Here is a 21,371-nt window from a genome sequence, read left to right as displayed (position 1 = left end):
AAACATTGTGCTGGTGTTTTCATTACATTTCTCCCTGAAGTCAACTTACAGGGGACCCTGGATCATACCCCACATACCCAGAGCTGTGTTACTAATTTACCATGAGAAAGAATTATCCTGGAGACCAAAAAAGTTGATGTGCTTGTGAATGGGCATCCTTTTATTATAAGAAGGGCTTATTTGTGAAGCCAGATCATGATCAGAGGGTTGATTTTTGAGTTTGAAACCTTCCCAGAGACGTTGGCAGACAAGTGATATCCTCAAGCATTCTTCTCACAACAGCATGAGAAGCATAGACAGCACACTCTAGAGCTGAACTCAGACCCTCTGGGCAGAAAAAGCTTCCTACAGTGTTTGAGTAAGGTGGAGTGGGGGTAGTGGAGTGCCACTGTGGATCATGTCATGCCTTCATTTGCTTAATTAGTTAATCAAGCTAGGCAACTATTTGTGTGCCCATTGTGGGCCAGGGTCTGGGTGTAAAATAATGTACAGAACCCATCTGATCTCTGATGTCATGAAACTTATCATTTATTAGAGAGAGAGAGGTAATAAACAAGTAAACAATGAATTAAATTGTAGTTGTAACAGGGTGATGAAGGAAATGTACAAGGTTATGTGGTAAGGAAAAACAAAGGGGTGGTGACAGAAGATGTTTCTGAGTGTGGGGGTTGCGTTGTGTTGTGAGTAGAGTGAGAGGTCTGCGTAGAAGAAAGCACTCCGGGCACAGGGACCAGCATGTGCAAAAGCCCTCAAGTGAGGGTGCAGACACCTCGGGGGGTTCTAGTAACTGTACATAGGCCAGCGTGACTGGAGCCAGTGGGGTTTGGCATTTTCACAGGGTGGGACTATTGAATTCTGCTCCTGGAATCCTCCTCCAGGCCCAGAACAGGCCTGGGTAGAGGAAAAGGTACAGTGAAGTACATGCTAAATGGAGGGGGTTTCAGTTACTTTAGAAAGAGAAGATAAAGTGTTTTAAGTAGCCTATCTTTTATTTAAATCTTGCCATTTGGGGCTGTTGGAAATATGACAAGCAAATAATCAAGAGAGACAATGAAATCAGGATGGCCTGCTTAATTTTGTTTCGAGCTTCTTAATCACTAAACCCAATATGGTAATGTTTGGTTTGTAAGAACTGGAGGAAAGCAAACTTCTCATGGGAAAAAACACTTTACAATAACAAGTCTGTTAAGGCTGTGATTTTTAAAACCCTCCCCAAAATCTCCTTAGATCGTACTCTACTCTTGGAAATGTACCTTTTTTTTTTTTTTTTTTTTTGTATAACCAGGGTAAATTCTGACTTCTAAGGTTTCTTCCTTAAGTAGTGTGTAACTTGCTCAACCCAACATTTAAAACTGAATTTTAGTAGAGCCAGTAACTGTTTTCATATAAGGGGGTCCATCATTTCCAAATCCCTGTGTCTTCCTCAGTGGAAGTTTTCAAGTTCTAAGGAACAAAGCTAATAAGTAATGTGGATGAGGCTTTTTCTTGACGGTTTTGTTTGCCGTAACTCCCTCTTCTTCTATAATCCTTTCTCTTCTTCCCAGCTCCCAGTATTAGTTTCCTAGGGCCGATGTAACAAAAGTACCACAAACCTAGTGGCTGAAACAATAGAAATTTACCATCCCAGCCTTCTGGATTCTAGAATCCCGAGACCACGGGGCCAGCAGAGGGGCCGCACTCCTCGGAAGGCTCTGGGAAGGATCTGGTCCAGGCTTCCCTCATGGCTTCTGGTAGTTCCTTCGCGTGTGAAGTGCCAGTCTTCACACGGACTTCTCCCTGTGTGCATGTCAGTCTGTGTGTCCAAATTTCTCTTTTTCATAAGGACACAGTCATATTGGATTAGAGGCCCAACCTACTCCACGGTGACCTCATCTTAACTAACTACATCTGCGGAGACCCTGTTTCTAAATGAGGTCACATTCTGAGGTGCTGGGAGTTAGGACATCAACAAGAGTTTTGATGGAGGTGGGGGAGACAATTTAGCTCATAACACCAGCTATAAATTTATGATTTTGTGCATTATAATCAGCTGGTTAAAAAGATTAAGCTTCATTCAGAGAGATGCACACAGTAGTGGCAGTGATGCATCTTATGCATCCTGGTGGAGCCCCTGCCACACTGGTGTCCTTGAGGTTTTCTTTAAGGACAACAGTGATGAAGCAGGAAATATTCCTTTACTAACTTCTGCTCTCCTCATTCCTGCTTGCCTTTCTATTAGCAAATGAAAATTCAGGACTGCCAGTTAAATTTTCAGATAAACAATAAATATCTTTTTAAAAGTATAATTACGTCCCAAATTATGTATGAGATAGCATTATACTAGAAAATTAATCATCATTCATCTGAAATTCAAATTTAACTGGCCACAACTATCCACCCTGCTCGGTTCTGGCAAGGAATAAAATATGTGTTTTCTGGTCTTACCATTACACACTCTGAGTCTTCTTTTTAATTAAACTACCACAAAGCATCTAGTGTGTGATCAGAAATGTATAGACTATAAAGGCCAGAAAAGAAAAGTTCTTCCCACAGGCAGACTCCAGGCCTGCTGGCTTCCTTTCTGATCTAGAACAGGTGAGCCTAAACGGGCTAAGCATTTAGCCACAAGGTTGTCTTGGGTTGTGCTACTAATTTGCTGAATTGTCTTGGGTGAAACACTTAACGCCTGGATCTCCATCTCCCATCTGCAAAATCCAGAGTGATGAGCACTCCCTTAACCCCAGTGGTTCTTGTAGACAGGAAGCCCTGGGAGTCCTTTGAAAGGACTTGCTACTCAGATTTTCCGTAGACCAACACCATCGGCACCACCTGGGAACCTGTGAGAAACAGACTCTCAGGCCCCACCGCAGACCTGCTGCATCAAAACCTACATTTTAACAAGAGCTCCGGAGATTCCTGTGCCCCATAAAGCCCGAGAAGCACGGCTTTAAGTGAGGTGGGCGAAAATCTCTAGTTAGGCTTTCAAGTAATCCTGTGCTTCTAACCTCAAAGGTAAGATAGGGAAACCCCTAAACCCAGTAACTCATTTGCATCTTTCTGTCCTTTTCTAGTTTTGCTGTTTTTCTATAAATATTTGGTCTGGGAAAGGTCGGGGGAGGTGGGGAGTATCATTGGTGGAGTTGGTTTCCAGCTGGGGCTATACAGCTCCCTAAGAAGTCATGTACACATTTGTGGCTGGGCACAGTGGCTCACGCCTGTAATCCCAGCACTTTGGGAGGCCGAGGCAGGTGGATCAAGAGGTCAGGAGATCGAGACCATCCTGGCTAACATGATGAAACCCCATCTCTACTAAAAATACAAAAAAATTAGCCGGGCGTGGTGGCAGGCGCTTGTAGTCCCAGCTGCTCGGGAGGCTTAGGCAGGAGAATCACTTGAACCCAGGAGGCAGAGGTTGCAGTGAGCCGAGACCACGCCACTGCACTCCAGCCTGGGTGACAGCAAGACTCGGTCTCAAAAAAAAAAAAAAAAGTCATGTACACGTTTGTAAGGCAATGTGGGCAGAAGTTCTGGTAGCTTTGACGTTGCTCAGCCTGCCTGCTGCTGCACACCTAGAACACCAAGGCTAAGGTTGAGGGAACTCTTCCAGAGAAAGGTTTTAGAGTGATCAAAGGTAACAAGGATCCATCCCCGGGCCCTGTGGATCCCAGTTGGCTTTATTACTACCATCTGCTCTGTTGCATTTTGCAGCCAGAGATGAAAGGCCTGAGAACCTCCTACACCATAGCTTGGCCATTGTTCTCGCAGCCTCTTCTAGGATGAGACTCGCTGCAGTCAAAACAACCTCAGACAGATGGTTTTAAAGCCTCATTCAGCGAAAGGCCTTTTTCCGGAGCTCAAAATGATTCTTGTTCCCTTTGCTGGTTGGCAGGAATTAGTGTTGTCTCCTGCTTGTATCATATACTTGAAAGATTGACATCACATATCAAGCTGAGCCCCTCTTTGTAAGATGAGGTCATGGGGGTCAAGAAAGGAAAGAGACATGTGGGCAGCGGTGGCTCTGGAGATGGAAGCCATACTTGATTATGGATGAAATCTACCTAATCTGTGGCCCATACACCTGGAGGAGACTTGAGACTCATCTAGCCTGGCCTGCTCCTTTTATAGCCAAGGAAACTGAGGCTCAGAGAATTGATTCGTGCTCCCAAGGATGCACCAGTGAGAGCCAAGGAGGGGCTGGGGTGCTCACACCTATACAGCACCAGGGTTCTGGAAAGCTTTAGAAAAGCTGGGTTTATCAAATGGGGCAGTAGGCATAGGCAGTCCCAACCAGGGAGGTAGAGACTTGGCTCTGTCCTGGCCCTGTTGAGCCAAACAGCCACAAAGCTCTCTGGCCCTGAGGTTCTATTTGTATGAATAAGAGAAAAACCATGGCCCCCAGTGTCCCTGGCCTTATTGGTTGGCCATCTGAAAAGGAATGGGGAGCCTCTGACCCAGGTCTTATGGCCAGCCCTGGACTTGATTTTTTTTTTCCAATAACTAAAACTTATTAAGTGTAACAATTGTGCAGAAAGGTGGACAAATCATGTGTTCAGCTCAATGAATTTTCACACACTGAACACCTCCATGCAAACTAGAAGTGTCTTCTTCAGACACAGCTTGATTTTTATGCAATTCCCTGTCGTAGCTGAGATAATTTATCCCATTCCGTGTGGAGCTTGTAGAGGTTTAAATAAGCAGAACCACAGAGTGGCTGTGGCTGATTGTTAACCAGCCTGAAGCCTGCGGTCAGCGGGAACGGTGGCCAGAACCTGCAGACCCACATCTTTGAACTGCTGCACTGAGCCTCCAAATGTCTTCTCCTAGTGAATCATCTTGCTCTTCCTCCCACCCCACCCCGCACCCTTTCTGACCTAGACCCCACCCCACATCTTTACTTGAATTTCACTTTCCTATTTCTCCTGATCAAATTGTTTCTTCTATCTAGGTAGGATAATTTTTTTTCTTTTTTCTTTTTTCTTTTTTTTTTTTTGAGATAGAGTCTTGCTCTGTTACCCAGGCTGGAGTACGGTGGCACGATCTCTGCCCACTGCATCCTCCACCTCCTGGGTTCAAGCTATTCTCCTGCCTCAGCCTCCCGAGTAGCAAGGACTACAGGCGCCTGCCACCACGCCCGGCTAATTTTTGTATTGTTAGTAGGGATGGGGTTTCACCATGTTGGCCAGGTTGGTCTGGAACCCCTGACCTCAAGTGATCTGCCACTTCGGCCTCTCAAAGTGCTGGGATTACAGGTGTGAGCCACCACACCCAGCTGGATAATTTTTTTTTCTAATCAGTTTTTACTGAAATAATTTTTGTCAATTTAACAGTGGGTTTGTTGAAATTGTTATTTTTTTAATGTAAGTTTAAAAAAAAGCCTTAATTAAAAAAAATTTTTTTGGATGTGATTCTTGAGAGATTATTTTTTTCTTTATAGCTCTCAATGAATTTTAAAAAGTTCACACCTTCCCCTAGCTGTAAGCATTCTTCACGTGAGGCAGCCTATGGAATGCATGTGTCATGCCCAGGTGATGTTGTATGCAGAAGCCACAGAACTTTGAAGTACGGTGGAGTCTGTAGTATGTGCCTAGCACCTAGGAATCCTTGTATATTTCTTTCTGGAAAGCTAGAGGGAGGGTTACGGCCTTATAAAAAGGAATGGTGCATCAAGAAAGCAATGCAGGCCGGGTACAGTGGCTCATGCTTATAATCCCAGCACTTTGGGAGGCCGAGGTGAGCAGATCACTTGAGGTCAGGAGTTTGAGACCAGCCTGGCCAACATGGCAAAAGCCAGTCTCTATTAAAAATGCAAAAAAAATTAGCTGGGTGTGGTGGGGCACACCTGTAATTCCAGCTACTCAGGAGGCTGAGGCACAAGAATCACTTGAGCCTGGGAGGCAGAGATTGCAGTGAGCTGAGATTGTGCCACTATACTCCAGCCTGGGCCAAAAAAAAAAAAAAACCAAACAAAAAGCAATGCAGAAACCCGGGATCTTATCAACTTCTCTTCAGCCCTTCATTCATCTTTGCTACATTGTTTTATGTCATGGAAGTATCCTTTCTTTATCTTCCTTCCTTACTATAAAAATGGAGAAAATATATTATAAAGCATGCAATGTGGGGTTAAAATGGTAACTCTGAAGATCTGTCAGATCTTTAATTCTCTGGCGTGTGCATGTGCGTGTGTGTGTGTGTGTGTGTATTTCCTAGGATGGCCATAACAAAGTACCACAAACTGAATGGCTTAAACAACAGAAATGTATTGTCTCACAGTTCTGGAGACCAGAAGTCTGAAATCAAGATGGTGGCAGGGTTGATTCCTTCTGAGGGGTGTGAGGGAAGGATCTGTTCTAGGTCTCTCTTGGCTTGTAAATGGCCATCTTCTCCCTGTCTCTTGTCATCACCCTCCCTCTGTTTGTGTCTGTCTCTGTGTCTAAATTTCTCCCTTTTTAGAAGACCACCAGTCATATTGAAACAGGTCCCACCCTAATGACCTCATTTTAATTTATCTCTGTAAAGACTCTATCTGAGTTAGGACTGGAATCTAACTCTGTCGCCCAGGCTGGAGTGCAGTGGCACAATCTTGGCTCACTGCAACCTCCACCTCCTGGGTTCAAGTGATTCTCCTGCCTCAGCCTCCTGAGTAGCTGGGATTACAGGCACCTGCCACCAAGCCCAGCTAATTTGTGTATTTTTAGTAGAGACGAGGTTTCACTGTGTTGGCCAGGCTGGTCTTGAACTCCTGACCTCTTGATCCACCTGCCTCGGCCTCCCAAAGTGCTGGGATTACAGGCATAGGCCACTGCGCCTGGCCCAAATATTTTTTAATGGAGGTACAATTCAACCCATAACAGCCTCTGTGTGTGTGTATCTATGCTTATGTGTCTGAGAACTATGGTGATGCTTGTAGTTAAAACACCACTGGTCACATCTTCCAGGTTGGGAGGCCACAGAGGGAGTAGGCCAGCAGCCTGGAGAGTGGGGACAGTGCTGCCCTTGGAGGCTGCTTGCCCCATGCCTGTCTTAAGCTCCTCTTTTTTCCCTGCCACCTGGGGGAGTGGGGGCAGGCCTCCAGGGTTTAATGAGTGCACCTTCTGTGTGATTTGAAGGGGCATCAGGAGGCAGAGAAGCCTGATGGGGAGCTAATGGATTTGGCCCTGGCATCAGTAGCACAGTTGAGTCCTGGCCCCACTGCTGCCTAGCTGCAGGTCCTGGGGGCACAGCGACTGCTCACCTCTACACCTCAGCTGCCATGTCAGTAAATGGAGATAATACCCGGGATTACTCTGAAGAGTAAATGTTCCCATGAGAGGTGCTCAGTATCATGCATGGCATAGAGCAAGTGACTCTTCTGTTCCTTTAGCGTCTGATTGTTTCTGTTGGAAATAGGCATAATACTTTCATCTATTTGCATAGCACCTTACAGTGTATAGCTCTGTGAGAAAAGGTAGATGGTTTTATCCCATTGTTCAGAAGGGTTAACTGAGACAGAGAGACCCTGGATCATATGACCCCTGGATCATGTGACAGACAAGTGGCGGCTCCAGAAGTGAGCTCCAGGTCTTTTCATGCCCATTCTCGCTCCCTATGGAAGAAAAAGAAAAAATAGAGCAACAAAGTAGAGAAGAAGGCACCACTTTATCTGTACAAAGCAGGAAGAATTTGAAGACTTACTTAAAAATTGTTTTTTGAATAGAAATACATTCACACAGTTCAAGTATAAATCTGTATTAAAACACTTTCCTGTACAGCTCTAACCTAGGTCAAGGTTTTTTGTACCGATTGAACCCAGACCAAGATAGAGTATTTCCCACTTCCTAGCTTCCCTGTGCCCCATCCAGTCCATGACTACAGAGGGAGAGTCTTGTTCCCACCCTGCGCTCCCTCCCTTTCACACCTCTACTCCCTGTGGGCAGTCACTCCCCCTCCAAGAATTTCTTAACTGGCAATCCAGTGTTGCTTTATGCAAATACAAATGCATATTTTTCTTTCCTGCCCTTTCTTACATAAAAGATGGAATACTGTATGCTTCTTCTGTACCTGGCTTTTTTCCCCACCAAATAATGTATCCTAGATATCATTTCATATCAATATGTAGAGAGCGTCATCAACTTTCTAAAAATGTGTTTTGAGGTTTAATGCAGCCAAGTGCCCATGTTGATGGATTTTTACATATGTACACACCCGTGCAGCTCTAGCCTAGATCAAGATACAGCACCCCAGCTTTCTCCTGCCCCTTCCAGTCAGCACCCCTCCTAAAGTAACCGCTATTCTAGTTCATAAATCCCCCGATTACAGTTTTACCTGTTCTTGATTTCATTTCTCTCCGATGTTTTTAAATCTCTCTATTGCTTACATAAATGTTTTTTAAATTTTTGCTGGGTCAGCATCACCTGGAGGTGTAGTTAAATACAGATTTCTACTTTAAGTTTCTGAGCCAATAGGCCTGGGGTAGGGCCCAAGAATGCGTGTTTTTAAGCTCACAGGTGTTACTGATGCTATTGGCCCATGGCCACATGTTGAGTAACCCTGGTGTATTATAGCTATATCTACCAGTTCCCTATAGATAAAACAACATGGGTTGTTTCCATTCATTTACCATTAAAAACAGTGCTGTGGTGTATAACCTTGTACACATGTCATTTTGACTGTAGCAGGTACCAGATGCAGGATAAATTTCCAGAAGTAGAATTGCTGCATCGAAGGATTGATGCATTTGTAATCTCAATAGAAATTGCCAAATTGCCCTCCAAAGAGGTAGTACCGTTTTACATTCCTGCTGGCAGTGTGTAAGAAAGAGTCTGTTTCCCCACAGCCTTAGCAAGAATATATTGTCAAGCTTTGGATTTTTGCCAATCTGATAGGTATGAAATGGTATCTCAGTGTAGTTTTAATTTGCATATCTCTTCTGTGTAAGGCTGAGCATTTTATTAAATGTATAACAGCCATCTTTTCTGTGTTTCTTTTTTCTGTGGCTTGTCTGTTTATATCCTTTGTTCATTTCTACTCGATTTTTAACAATCCTTTTATTGTGAAATTATAGCAACTTACTACATATTAGCAAGATTAGCACTTTGTCTCTGATCTGAATTGTAAATATTTTCCCCAGGTGATCATTTGCCTCCGGATTTTGTTTGTGGTGGTGTTTCCATATCTAATTCTGGATTTATATATAGTGTAAAAAATTCAAAATAATACGAAAACAGAGTTGGCTCTTGGCACAGAAACCAATAGAAGAAAATTTTACAAATCCAGATTTGCAGGGCTTCGGAAAGAAACTGGGAGTACAGTGGTGCTCTTTAAACAACTAGCTTTCAGACAAAAGAAGAAGCTTCTAGGGCAGATGCCTGCCCTGGCTCACATGAGTTCTCAGAAGCAGATGGGATGGCAGTAAGAAGTGGACACCAGCTCAGGTTGTGCAGAGGAGGTCAGAGACCGCACAGTGGGATCCAGACAGGATTGGGAAATGTAAAGGCAGGCAGGAGAAGCCGCTTGCAGGTGACCTCAGAAGGAAACAGGAAAATATCTATTAGTCATAGGAAACGGAGCAGGAGGTCAAGCAGAATGTGACTCCCCAAAAGGGACAGCTGCTCACAGAGGTTGTCAAAACAGCCAAGATTCTGATTATTTCAGGTCTCTCTTTAAACTGTAATCAAAGATAAGCAAAGCAAGTGGCACTTTTGATGGGAGGTGGGATAACCCACTACGGTAGGAAGGTCATTATTGAAGGTGCTTTTTACCAAAGCTGGATTAATTCCTACACTAGAGCATATTGGCGTACTCCATAGGGTTATATAGGAAGAAGGCTCATAGAGTATTGGTGTTGGAAAGGTATCAGGAGTCATGAAGGTTGGAGGTTACAAATCTGTGGCCTGTAGTCAGAGTTGGCCTACAGATGTGTTTTCTTTGGCCAGTCTGGTGTTGGCCCATACGGTGTTTTTAAAAATTTCGAATTAGTCATCAGCATTTTAAAATCAGATGATTTCACGTAAAGATTTTTCTTTCAAAAGAAAGCTATTGAAACATTGGGACTCCAGCCACTGGGTTGCGCCTCTCCCACAGCCACGGTGGCTGAGATGCAGCTTCTTCACTGCCTCCCTTACCCCTGTGGGACACATGCCCCTCCTCTCTAGTGTGTTCCTGACATCGAGGCTGCCAGTTACTACCATTTATCTCAGTTTTAACGTGTATTTATTTTAGTAAGGTTAAAAGGTCAGTGGATATCTCTTAAACTTGTTTCTCTCAAAGTGGAGATGTGAAAGATAGACCAAGAGGGTGATATGTTTAAAGAAAAACAGTGGAAAGCATATTTCTCTGTGGAAGTAAAGAATATGACCTGCTTAATGCAGTGGGCCTCTGTATTGAAAGCAGCTATCTTGAGACACCTGGACCACCTGGCTCATTTGTGCTCCCCCTGGTCCCTGTAGGCGTTTTGTTTTGATCCAAAATCAGAGTCACCTCTCTGGCCTCATAGGCCAGAGATGTGCTGGACTTATTCTTCTAAAAAAAAAAAATAGATTATTGCCAAACGATTGTTGTTCTTTTTGAGAGCTCATGCATGACAGGGGCAGTCTATGAGAAGTGGGAGCTCTAACTTGGGTCATGTGAGGATTTTTATTTATTTATTTTTATTTTATTTATTTATTTTTTTGAGACGGAGTCTCTAGCTCTGTCGCCCAGGCTAGAGTGCAGGGGAGTGATCTCGGCTCACTGCAAGCTCCCCCTCCCGGGTTCACGCCATTCTCCTGCCTCAGCCTTCCAAGTAGCTGGGACTACAGGTGCCCGCCACCACGCCTGGCTAATTTTTTTTTGTATTTTTAGTGGAGACAGGGGTTTCACCATATTAGCCAGGATGGTCTCGATCTCCTGATCTCATGATCCGCCTGCCTCGGCCTCCCAAAGTGCTGGGATTACAGGCATGAGCCACTGCACCCGGCCTTGTGTGAGGATTTTTATAAGAATTAGTGGCAACCAAAATTTAAAAACAACAAAAAAATCAAAAACATCAGTTTGTTTATAGGCATCCGGAAGGGGACAAAGGTCCAATCTCTATAGTTCTATGAAAATAGGGCCAAACCAATTTATTACTACATTTGTACCAACCTACTACTTTCCTCCTCTGATCAAAAGTAGGAAGATAGGGCTGGGTGCGGTGGCTCACACCTGTAATCCCAGCACTTTGGGAAGCCAAGGCAGGTGGATCATCTTAGGTCAAGAGTTCAAGACCAGCCTGGCCAACATGGCAAAAACCCATCTCTACTAAAAATACAAAAAAAAAAAAATTTTGCCAGAACTGGTGGCCTGCACCTGTAATCCCAGCAACTTGGGAGGCTGGGGCAAGAGAATTGCTTGAACCCGGGAGGTTGTGGTGAGCCAAGATTGCGCCATTACACTCCAGCCTGGGTGACTCTGTCTCAAAAAACAAAACAAAAAGGAGGAGGATAGCAGGTAAGGAGGGAAATCATGGAGATAATTAGTGCGAATCAGAATATAGCTTTTGAGTATTGTGTATGAAGCTGTTCCTTATGATTGTAGGAGTAAGAGGTCAGAGGAATGGTATATTACCAGAAATAGAGCTGTGATGGGGTGGGATGGGGGGACTGTGTTGACCTTGAGGTGGCATTTGGTGGCTGGGTTCTAGGATTGAGGAAACCCAAGAAACGGACTGTGTCCCTTAACTCTGTGAACTCTTCCCTCATTGACTTTCCTTGCTCATCTCATGAGATAGTTAAGATGATCAGATGAGATAATGCATGTTGCAGAATTTTAAAACCATGAAAGAGGCTATAGAATATAGGTACTGTTCCAGAAGGAACTTGAGAATCAATCCGCATAGCCAGCGTGTTAGCTGGTTCTTTTGATTCCATTACCGAATCTACCCGACGCCCATGTCTTCTCCGATTGCTCTGCCTGGAATTCCCACGGGCGCCTTCTGACTGCTCTCCTGGCTTCCAGCCTTCCCACTCTAACCCATTCTCCCTGTGGCAGGAAGAGAGGTCTCTATGAACATGTGACGAAAATCCTCCAGTATCTCTCATTCCTTTAGGGTACAGTCCGCATGTCTTGCCCTGACCTCTAAGGGGTCCTTCCTGATCTCCCACCTCTGCAGGTCCCCAACCTTCTGCTCCACACCCCCAGCCTTCAGTCCACTTCAGAGCATTGACACACTTGGCTGTTGTTGTTTTTTAAATTGTAAAATACACATAACGTAAAACTTAACCGTCTTAACCATTTCTAAATGTACAGTTCAGTATTGTTAAATACATTCACGTTATTGTACAACCAATTTTCAGAACACTTTTCATCTTGCAAAACAAACCCCGTACCCGTTAAATAGCACCTTCCCATTCCTCTCACTCCCAGCCCTTGGTAACCACCATTGTGCTTTCTGTCTCTGAATTTGACTAGTCTAGGTAACTCATATATGGAATACTATGCAGCCATAAAAAATGATGAGTTCACGTCCTTTGTAGGGACATGGATGAAACTGGAAATCATCATTCTCAGTAAACTATCGCAAGAACAAAAAACCAAACACCGCATATTCTCACTCATAGGTGGGAATTGAACAATGAGAACACATGGACACAGGAAGCGGAACATCACACTTCGGGGACTGTTGTGGGGTGGGGGGAGGGGGGAGGGATGGCATTGGGAGATATACCTAATGGTAGATGACAAGTTGGTGGGTGCAGCGCACCAGCATGGCACATGTATACATATGTAACTTACCTGCACATTGCGCACATGTACCATAAAACCTAAAGTATAATAATGATAATAATAATAAAAGAAAAAAAAAGAAAAAAAATAAAATAAAAATATGAGATAGAGGCTATTTTGGGCTGGCATTTCTGTGTTATAATGATTGGCTGCAGCTGATAAATACAGCTCTTTTTGGATGGGGAAAAAAATAAATAAATAAATTGAATCATACAGTATTTGTCCTTTTGTGGCTGACTTATTCAACTTAGTCTAATGTCCTCGAGGTCCACCCATGTTGTAGCATGTGTCAGAATTTCCTTTTTTTTTAAAGGCTGAATCATCTTCCCCTGTATGTATACAGCACATGTTGTTTATTCATTCATCAATCCATGGACACCTGCATCGCTTCCATCTTTTTGGCTATTGTGAATAATGCTGCTATGGACATGGATGTACAAATATTTTATTGAAATCCAGCCTTCAATTACCCCAACACCCAGAAGTGGAATTACTGAAATATTTGGTAATTGTATTGTTAACTTTCTGAAGAATCACTTACACTGTTTTCTGCAGTGGCTGTACCATTTTACATTCCCACCAACAATGTACAAAGTTTCCAATTTCTCCACATCCTCACCAATACTTGTTGTTTTTCTGTTTTTTGCTTGTTTGTTTGTTTTTTCCTCATTGTAACCGTCCTTATGGGTGTGAGGAGATAACCTTGTTGTGGTTTTGATTTGTAGCGCCCTCATGATGAGTGGTGTTGAGTATCTCTCATGTCTTTATTGGCCATTTGTATTTCTTCTTTGGAGAAATGTCTCTTCAATAACTTTGTCCCTTTTAGAATCAGGTTGTTTGGTTTTTGTTGTTGAGTTACAGTTGTTTGGCCGCTGGTGTTTAAGTGTACGAGGATGTGGTGTGTACCCGCTAAGTTCCAAGAGGGCAGGGGCTGTGCCCACCTTGCTCACTGCCGTCTCCCAGCGCCCAGCATGGAGCCCTGTGCGTGGTTTGTCAGCCAATGAGGATGCATGTGCGCAGCTCTCAACAGCAGAACACAAGTCTGTGTTTATTTCTACATTCATTCTAGTTTCAAGAAGGATTTCAGATTATAGTCACATTTCTTTGGAACCCTAGTATTTGGGATCAAGAATGGCAGGTGACCCTCGTAAAGGACTTTAAAATGGATAATCTAAGGTCTTGTCAGGTACTGTTTCACTGATTTTTGGACTGTGCTTGTTTGGTTGAGTATAAATCCCATTTTGCCTGGTAAGGATGATCTTGATGATGAAACTGTGTTTAGTTATTTTATAATTTCAAAATATGCGGCCACCTAATTGGCCTTTTTATGAGGAAGGCAAGGAAAATGTAATCCTGGTGTCACATGTGGTAGAGCAGAGAGGCTGGGCCATGAGTCTGCTCTCCCTCATCTTCATGTCTTCTCCTCGGGTCTTCAGTGCCTGACGACTCCCCATCCTGGATCCCAGCCCTTCGGTCCTCAGTGGCCAAGGCTCATCAGCTCTCTCTCACTGACAGACCTCCTTCTCCGTTCCTCTCTCTTCTCCTGCCTTGATTCAGGCCCTGTGGCTTCTTACCTGGATCACAGGAAGAGCTTTCTAACCGGTGTCCTTACCTCTGGGCATGTTCACTGCTGCCAGAGTAAATGTTCCAAAACGCAAATGTCATCATTTTCCTGTTTAATTTGAATTCTTCGATGTTTCCACGTTGCCTTCAGGATAAAGTCCACACCCTTTTACATGGCACACAATGCCACGCACAGCAGCCCGCCGCTCACCATGGTGACCTCCCCTCTGCCCCCAGTACTCCAGCCGCAGTCCCTTCATTCTTTGTGGATGCTGCTTTCTCTGGCTAGGATGTCCCCCGCTACCGGCCTCTCCTGCTGGTCCCCAGGTGCCAATGCTGTTCTATTCACCCTGACCAGTGAACAGTTTACCCACAACCTCCACCCTAGCCAGAGTGGGGCCCTCGCCTGCTGTGGCTCACTGTGTGTGCCTCTCGGGAGCGCTGCCTGTCTGTAGTGTAATCATACATCTGTCTGTTAGTCTCCCTGCTGCACTGTATGTTTTCCAACCGGGGGTGGTGTCTTTTATCTCCATGTTTCAACAGTTAGCCCAGTGCCTCTCACAGAATAGGTCTTTGTGAAAAGGAAGAGGGAGAGGAAAAAGGAAAGTTTGTCTGATTTCAAAGATCATGTTCTCTCTGTCCTCGCCACCTCCTCCCACCCCCTCACTACTGCCCACCATTACATTCTCCCAGTCTAGGGTGGCTGAGATTAGGGTGGACTCCCAGAGTGACCCAATCAGCTTGACTTTGTTCCCTGGCCACCCTGAAACAAACTGAGCCTGGCTACCTTCTGGTAAATGCATCCCAGCAGTGAGATGACTCATGTGTGTGTGACTCAGAGCGAACACAGCACAGCTGGAGAGCAGCCATTTGCCTGGTGGAGGTGGGGGTTGCAGAGAGCAGCCGAGACCCAGGCACATGGCCACCAGGCTCACAGCCCCGCAGCCTGATGCCCACTGACTGGAGCAAGGATGCAGATTCTCCTCTGTCCACAGGCTGCAATGGCAGAGTTTCACAAGATTTCTATACCTGAGATGTTGTCTAATTTATTACTATTAAATTGTATTTTAATAAGCCACCATTTATTGCAGACTTACTGTAAATTGTTGGCACTGTTGTAAGCAAATTATCTCATTTGATCCTTGCACTAGCCCAACAACAAAAATAATAGCAAGTACATATATAGCACTTAACTATGTGCCAGACACTGTTCTAAGCACTTCGCATTTATTCATTTAATTCTCATAATAAACATACTATGCAGGAAATGTTGTCCTCATTTTTTAGATGAGAAAACTGAGGTACAGAAAAGTCACACATGGAGATATCCCTGGGTCACATAGGACATAGCTGCAATACAAACTGAAGAGTCCAGCTTCTGAGTCCACATTTAGCCCTTACGCGGTGCTTTCTTGAGAAAGCGTAACTATGGTCCCATTTTACAGGGGAGGAAATTGAGGCTCAAAGAGGTTAGTCCTTTATCCACAGTCACACAGTTAGGGAGTGATAGAGCCAGTGATGGGGATTGGTGGTCTCTAACCCTGGCTCCATTATAACCACTGTGCTCTGCTGCACAGACTCAGGAGATACTGTTAGGACAATACAGCCATGCACTTGGTTCTCCTTAGCCACCTCCATTGGTGCTTCCAAGGGCTAAGACCAGAGGGTGGGCAGGATTCTGGGGCAGAAACCTTCTTCTGAGTCTGGGGCTATAGCAAACGGGTAGCATTTGATGGCACATTTTGCCTCCCATCTCATTTCAGTTTTGGGTCCCAGAGTATTTCCTTCCCCCGGGGATGCTGATGGGACTTTTATTACCTCCACAGACAGTGAGACCGTGCACTACCACTATGGCCCTAAGGACCTGGTCACAATCTTGTTCTACATCTTCATCACCATCATCTTGCATGCTGTGGTTCAGGAGTACATTTTAGATGTAAGTGATGTGTCTGGATTCTGAGATCAGAAGCTGGGGAGGTGCCTTGGGGTGGAGGACCTGGCCTTAGAGGAAACTGCAGCTCTGCAACCATTCATTCTCCAACTTGCTTGTGCTGGTTGGGTCTATTGCCTGGGCTTCCTTCACCACACTTTGGTTTCTGTTCCCTCTCACAGCCTCCTTTAATCAGCACATGAGACAGCAGTATTTATTACACAGAGAGAAAGCTGTCTGGAGATGGTGTCCTTATGGGTCTATGGCACATTGAGTAATTGGGGATATTTTCTTTACACGTAGGCTAGAGACATTCATCTTGCTTCTTTCTCAAAATGCTTGCCTTAGACCAAGCACTGTATGCACACAGTAGGCTTACACCAGATGACTTGAATTATGGCCAGCTGCAAACTTCTAACGATGTTCAACCCTTCTGTGGGGAGAATACAGGAGTTTGAAACCTGCCCAATATGGATACATTTGTATATTAATATGAGGGGTTTTCTTTATTCTTTAGAAAATCAGCAAACGGCTTCATCTCTCCAAAGTCAAACACAGCAAGTTCAATGAATCTGGACAGCTGGTCGTCTTTCATTTCACCTCAGTGATTTGGTGCTTCTACGTGGTGGTGACGGTGAGCCATTCTCAGGACTGCTGAAGCGGGAGAGCTCAGACCAAGGGGCAATTCCGGCTCTGGGATTGCTAATCAAATGACTGCAAAGGACCCCTTGCTCTTTTTCTTTTTCTGTTAAGGGAAACAAGTTTCTAGAACCTTCTTTACTTCTTAGAACTGAAACTATGTTTGCATCCTCATGGTATTGCAGAGAGATACCATTTTATAGCTGGAAAGAGTCCAACAGTCACCACTTGTTATAATCATTATGCAATACTGCAGTAATGATACCATGTATCTACATAATACTGTATTGTTTTACAAGGCTCTTCTACAAACACTGTCCCATAAGATACATTTGATATTCATTCTGATACCCATGTTACAGATTGAAGAGTTCCAAGCTCAAATTTTGCAGTATGCCTGTGGTTCTGTGGTTTCGAAACAGCAAAGGATAGTTTGGACTTGGAGGTAGAGTTCGAAGCCCAGCTTACTCTCTGTTTTACTACCTTGGCCTTCTATAAACGAGGCCAGCCTCACTCTGTCAGCTCATCAAATCCTGTGAGAGTCAATGCGGTTTCAACAAATGCCTGCAGGACCAGACAATTTTCCCCTCCTTTCTATGTAAACAGACTCTTATTTCAAGCAACCTTTGATAGAGCAAAATTCCCTCATAGAAAGGAATGTGGATGGTCCTTTGGAGTTTGCTGTAACAAGACCTTGCCTGTCCTGCTAGGAAGTGTTGAGTTAGTACCCACCACCACCTGGAGCTCTACCTTCCTGTAACCTGGCCCCCTGAGAAATCCATGCCTGGGTCTTGGAAAATTCAGCAACCCTGTGACCTCTTGAAGATTTCCTTCCCAGCCTTCCACAGATCCCTCACTTTCTTCCTCTTCTTTCAGTGACAGCGATGGGCCCTCCCATCACAAGGAACTCTGTCTCCAGAGCTGAATGTTGAATTCCTATTCTCAAAGCCAGAGTCAACATGTCCTTTTGTACATTGTTTTTATTCCTATTATCATTTCATCATAGAACAGCTTTCCTAAGCAGAACACTAGGAATTTTAAATGAGGGGCCCAAGACTTCCATCCTCTCAGGCAAGGCTACTCTGTCACAGTCCCAGGGGCAGATTGACACTGTGTGAACAGTGCATCCCTGCTGTCGTGCTGTGCACACAAGTCCCTAGACTTCCAGGTTTCAGACCACACCCAGTCCCTTGACGTTCAGTTCATGCCCAACCCTGGAGGCCTAAGCTGCTTTGAAGCAGAACAGCCTCAAGATACCAAAGACGCCGTTCAGGAGAAGGATTGCCTCATCTCTGAATCACTTTTACCCTTTTAACTTCACCCCCAAACATTCCACCCCAGCTGTGACACGTGGCGACCAGATTTGGAGGCTAGAGCCAAGTTGCTTAACATGCCTTCCAGGGTGTGAAATGCTCAACAGCTCTGTCTTTGCCTCTCTCAGTTCTTCAAGGATTTGAACATGATGCTAATTAGTTTGAGAGCACATAGGCTTTTCTTGGGGAGGCACATAACAGTCTTTTATTCTGGGGAGAGCCAGTTCCCCACTGAACATATTCAATAGGCACAGAGACCAGGGGACCACAGAAAGCTCCAGTGACACCCCCCAACTCTACCCAACAACATTTGGCTCCTTGCCTTCCTCCATTGGAACCGTGCTTCCTGGAAGGAAAGTGATTGAAGAAGAAGAGAGGTAGTTCTGTAAAAGGCATAAAAACAGCTTGATTTTTTAAAAAAATAATATTTTTCTGTTATGATGCAAATTTTTTCATGACTCTTCTTTCTCTCACTCTCCACAGTCATTTCATCGGCTGGTCCTGCCAGCTCTGCCTCCCAAACACATTGAGACTATCTGCCGCTTTCTGCCGGCACCACCAACCCTAGTCTAGTGACCCTTGACTAGGGGAGATTTGGGCCTGTAGGGGACATTTGGCAATATGCTACTGGTATCTAGTGGGTGGAGGCCAGGGATGCTACAATATAGTGTTTAATGCACAGGACAGCCTCCATAACAAAGAACTATCTGGCCATAGTGCCAAGATTGAGAAACCTTGATCTGTATAGTCCAAGCCACCATCATCTCTTGCCTAGACACTGAATATCTTTTTTCTAGAAGGAGACTGTTTCCACTCTTGTACCCTCCCACCCCAATCCATTTTCTGCTCAGCCAGATGGATCTTTTAAAACAGAAATAAAACCATACATTCCCGTGCTTAAAAGCCCCATCACACTTGCAGTGAAATCATTTTTTCCTCCCCACTCATGTGATCTGGGCCCTGCTGATCTTGCTGGTCTCATCTCACTGGCCACAACCCCACTTTTGGCCTGGCTGTTCTGCATCCTGGGCTTTGTACTGGTGATTTCTCTGCTCAAGGGCTCCATCCCCTGCCATCCCATGGCCAACTCCTTCTTGCCATCCAAGTCTCTGCCTAAATACCATCTCCTCAGAGAACCCCCCACCAATTTGCATTTTCTGCGCTATGCCTGTTGCTGGTGCTTTTCTTGATTGTGTATTCTCTGTTTCTCCCACTAGATTCTGAGCTGCCTGCTAGCAGGCACCGTGCTCACTGCTGTATCCCTGGTACGGTGCCTGGCACATACTAAGTGCCCACTAAATGTTGGCTATGAGAATGAGTGAATAAACTGCAAATGCATCTTCTCTCTCCAGCCTTCAACATTTTTTAAGTAATGAATTGGTTGTTTTAATAAATATCATAAATTATCATTTTTTAAAAAGTGAACAACATAGAGAAGTTCAAAAAAGCAAATTCCTCCTACAAGAAATACCAGTATTATTTTGATGTTTGATTGAAACATTTCTCTCTGCATATATAGAGGCAGAGCAGTAGGTGTGTGGCTGGACCGCCAATAATTTTATAGGAATGTCAGCCTCCAACTTTTAATCTACCTTTGATCAACTACTCATTGTTGAGGGAAAAAGAAAAAAAAACACTCCACTGGAGAAAGCAGGATGGGTGGGCGTTTGGTCTTCCCTATCTGACTTCCTTGCTATATTTGACTTCATCTTTTAGAACCTAAAATCCACCGTAGATTTTAGAACCAAGTAGAGGGAATGTCCTTAATGCTGGTGCTTGTACCAGGACTGGTTTCTACTAACAGACTAGTTGCTTTAGGGCAGATTTTTAGTGCATGGTTGTTCTGATGGTCAAATAATATAAGGTATGTCTGAATTTATGTAGCACTTGCCTGTGCTATGTCTGAATTATGCTGTTCTTCGTGGTTGTGTTTGTTCACACACCAAAAGGAAGGCTGCTGGGGAAACAGGAGGGATCTCTCCACCTTGTTGAGGCCTTGCTTAGCTCATGGGTGGATTTGTAGAATCAAGAGAGAACAAAGGATTTCAAAAGCTTCTCCAAACCATCCGCTGGGGCCTGTCAGTGGATGGGATTTGGGGTGGGTTTCAGGTGCTTGCTGGGTCACACTCAGCCCCCTGTGGACTCAGGTGCTTTGCATGCCTGAGCTCAGAGGGTGCCCCAGCCTCAGTCCTCCCTCAGACAGCTGCCTGGACAGAGGTCTGGAAAAGGCTGTTCTCAGAGCAGTGAGTCATTTTTCCTCTGGCTCCCCCTGCTCTCCTCCCTCCACCCCTTTCCTCCTCCAGTCCCAGTGGACTGGACATTCACAAGCAGGCAACATTTTTCTGGGGAGTTTCTTTGCTTGTTGGCTTCAAAGTTCTGACCTCTTTGTCTCTAAGTAAGAGGCCAAGCCAAGGAGCGTTCCTGTTTAAAATCACGAGATTTTCTGGGCTTTACATTGCTCTCAGTGCTGCTTTTCTTGGCGAGTCTTGTTTGGGCAAAACTTTCTCTCCCACCTCAGTTTCAGAAGTACCATTTTTCCTGCTAAGTACATTCCTGCTTCCTCTAGGAAGAGACATTCTCATCTCTCTGATGTCCCTGGAATGAGGTAGCCTGGGGCAGGAGAGCTGATGAAGGCAGGCGTATGCGCGACAGACGGGGCGGGTGGAGGTGATAGAAGCAGTGTATTTTAAAGAGCTCACAACTGTCAACACCGCCACACACGCCACCACCCGAGAGCCTCATCCACTTTTATTCCGCAATCGGCGCATGACCCAGGGAGGAGAGAGGAGGGCAGTGGTAGTGAGAATAGATTAGAAATGAGGCCATGTAAGTTCGAAGTGAGATCATTTCCTTCTAATCCAGGTGACTGTGACTACAGGGGTATAGATGTATCCGATTGGACTTATCAGTCAGGTTATTGCGCTCATGGAGGCCCAAGTGGGATTAGGGCTGTGGACTATACCCGAAAGGCATGCTGATAGGTCACAGGGCGTTTAGTGACTCAAAAGTGGGTGGATCAGCCCTCACTTGGAAATACAACTAAAGATCCTAATAGACAATAACCTAGAATGCTTCTTACTAAACCCTGTTGGCCTCATTCTGAGCACTGTAAAACCTCTGCCTTTAATCCCAGTGTGAACATTTGAGGTTCTCAGCCTTCTCATCAAAGCCACCAGCTCAGCTGATTTTCTGATTTTCTGAAGCAACCTAGCCTGAAATTATTGGAC

At 44.8% G+C, this 21,371-nt stretch overlaps 1 protein-coding gene across 1 annotated transcript in view; it reads left to right on the top strand.

The window, feature by feature from the left end:
• The window catches only part of TRAM2 (translocation associated membrane protein 2), a 79,951-nt gene that overhangs the window by 44,534 nt on the left and 14,046 nt on the right, over positions 1-21,371 (top strand). The window contains exons 3-4 of the mRNA XM_054490760.2: positions 16,089-16,198; positions 16,710-16,826. Coding sequence (XP_054346735.1) covers positions 16,089-16,198; positions 16,710-16,826 — 227 coding nt within the window. The remainder of the gene's footprint in view (positions 1-16,088; positions 16,199-16,709; positions 16,827-21,371) is intronic.

The sequence above is a fragment of the Pongo pygmaeus genome, chromosome 5 (assembly GCF_028885625.2).
Source record: "Pongo pygmaeus isolate AG05252 chromosome 5, NHGRI_mPonPyg2-v2.0_pri, whole genome shotgun sequence".
NCBI lineage: Eukaryota > Metazoa > Chordata > Mammalia > Primates > Hominidae > Pongo > Pongo pygmaeus.
The sequence above is the reverse complement of the archived record's forward strand: the minus strand, read 5'-3'. Positions and strand labels throughout refer to the sequence as shown.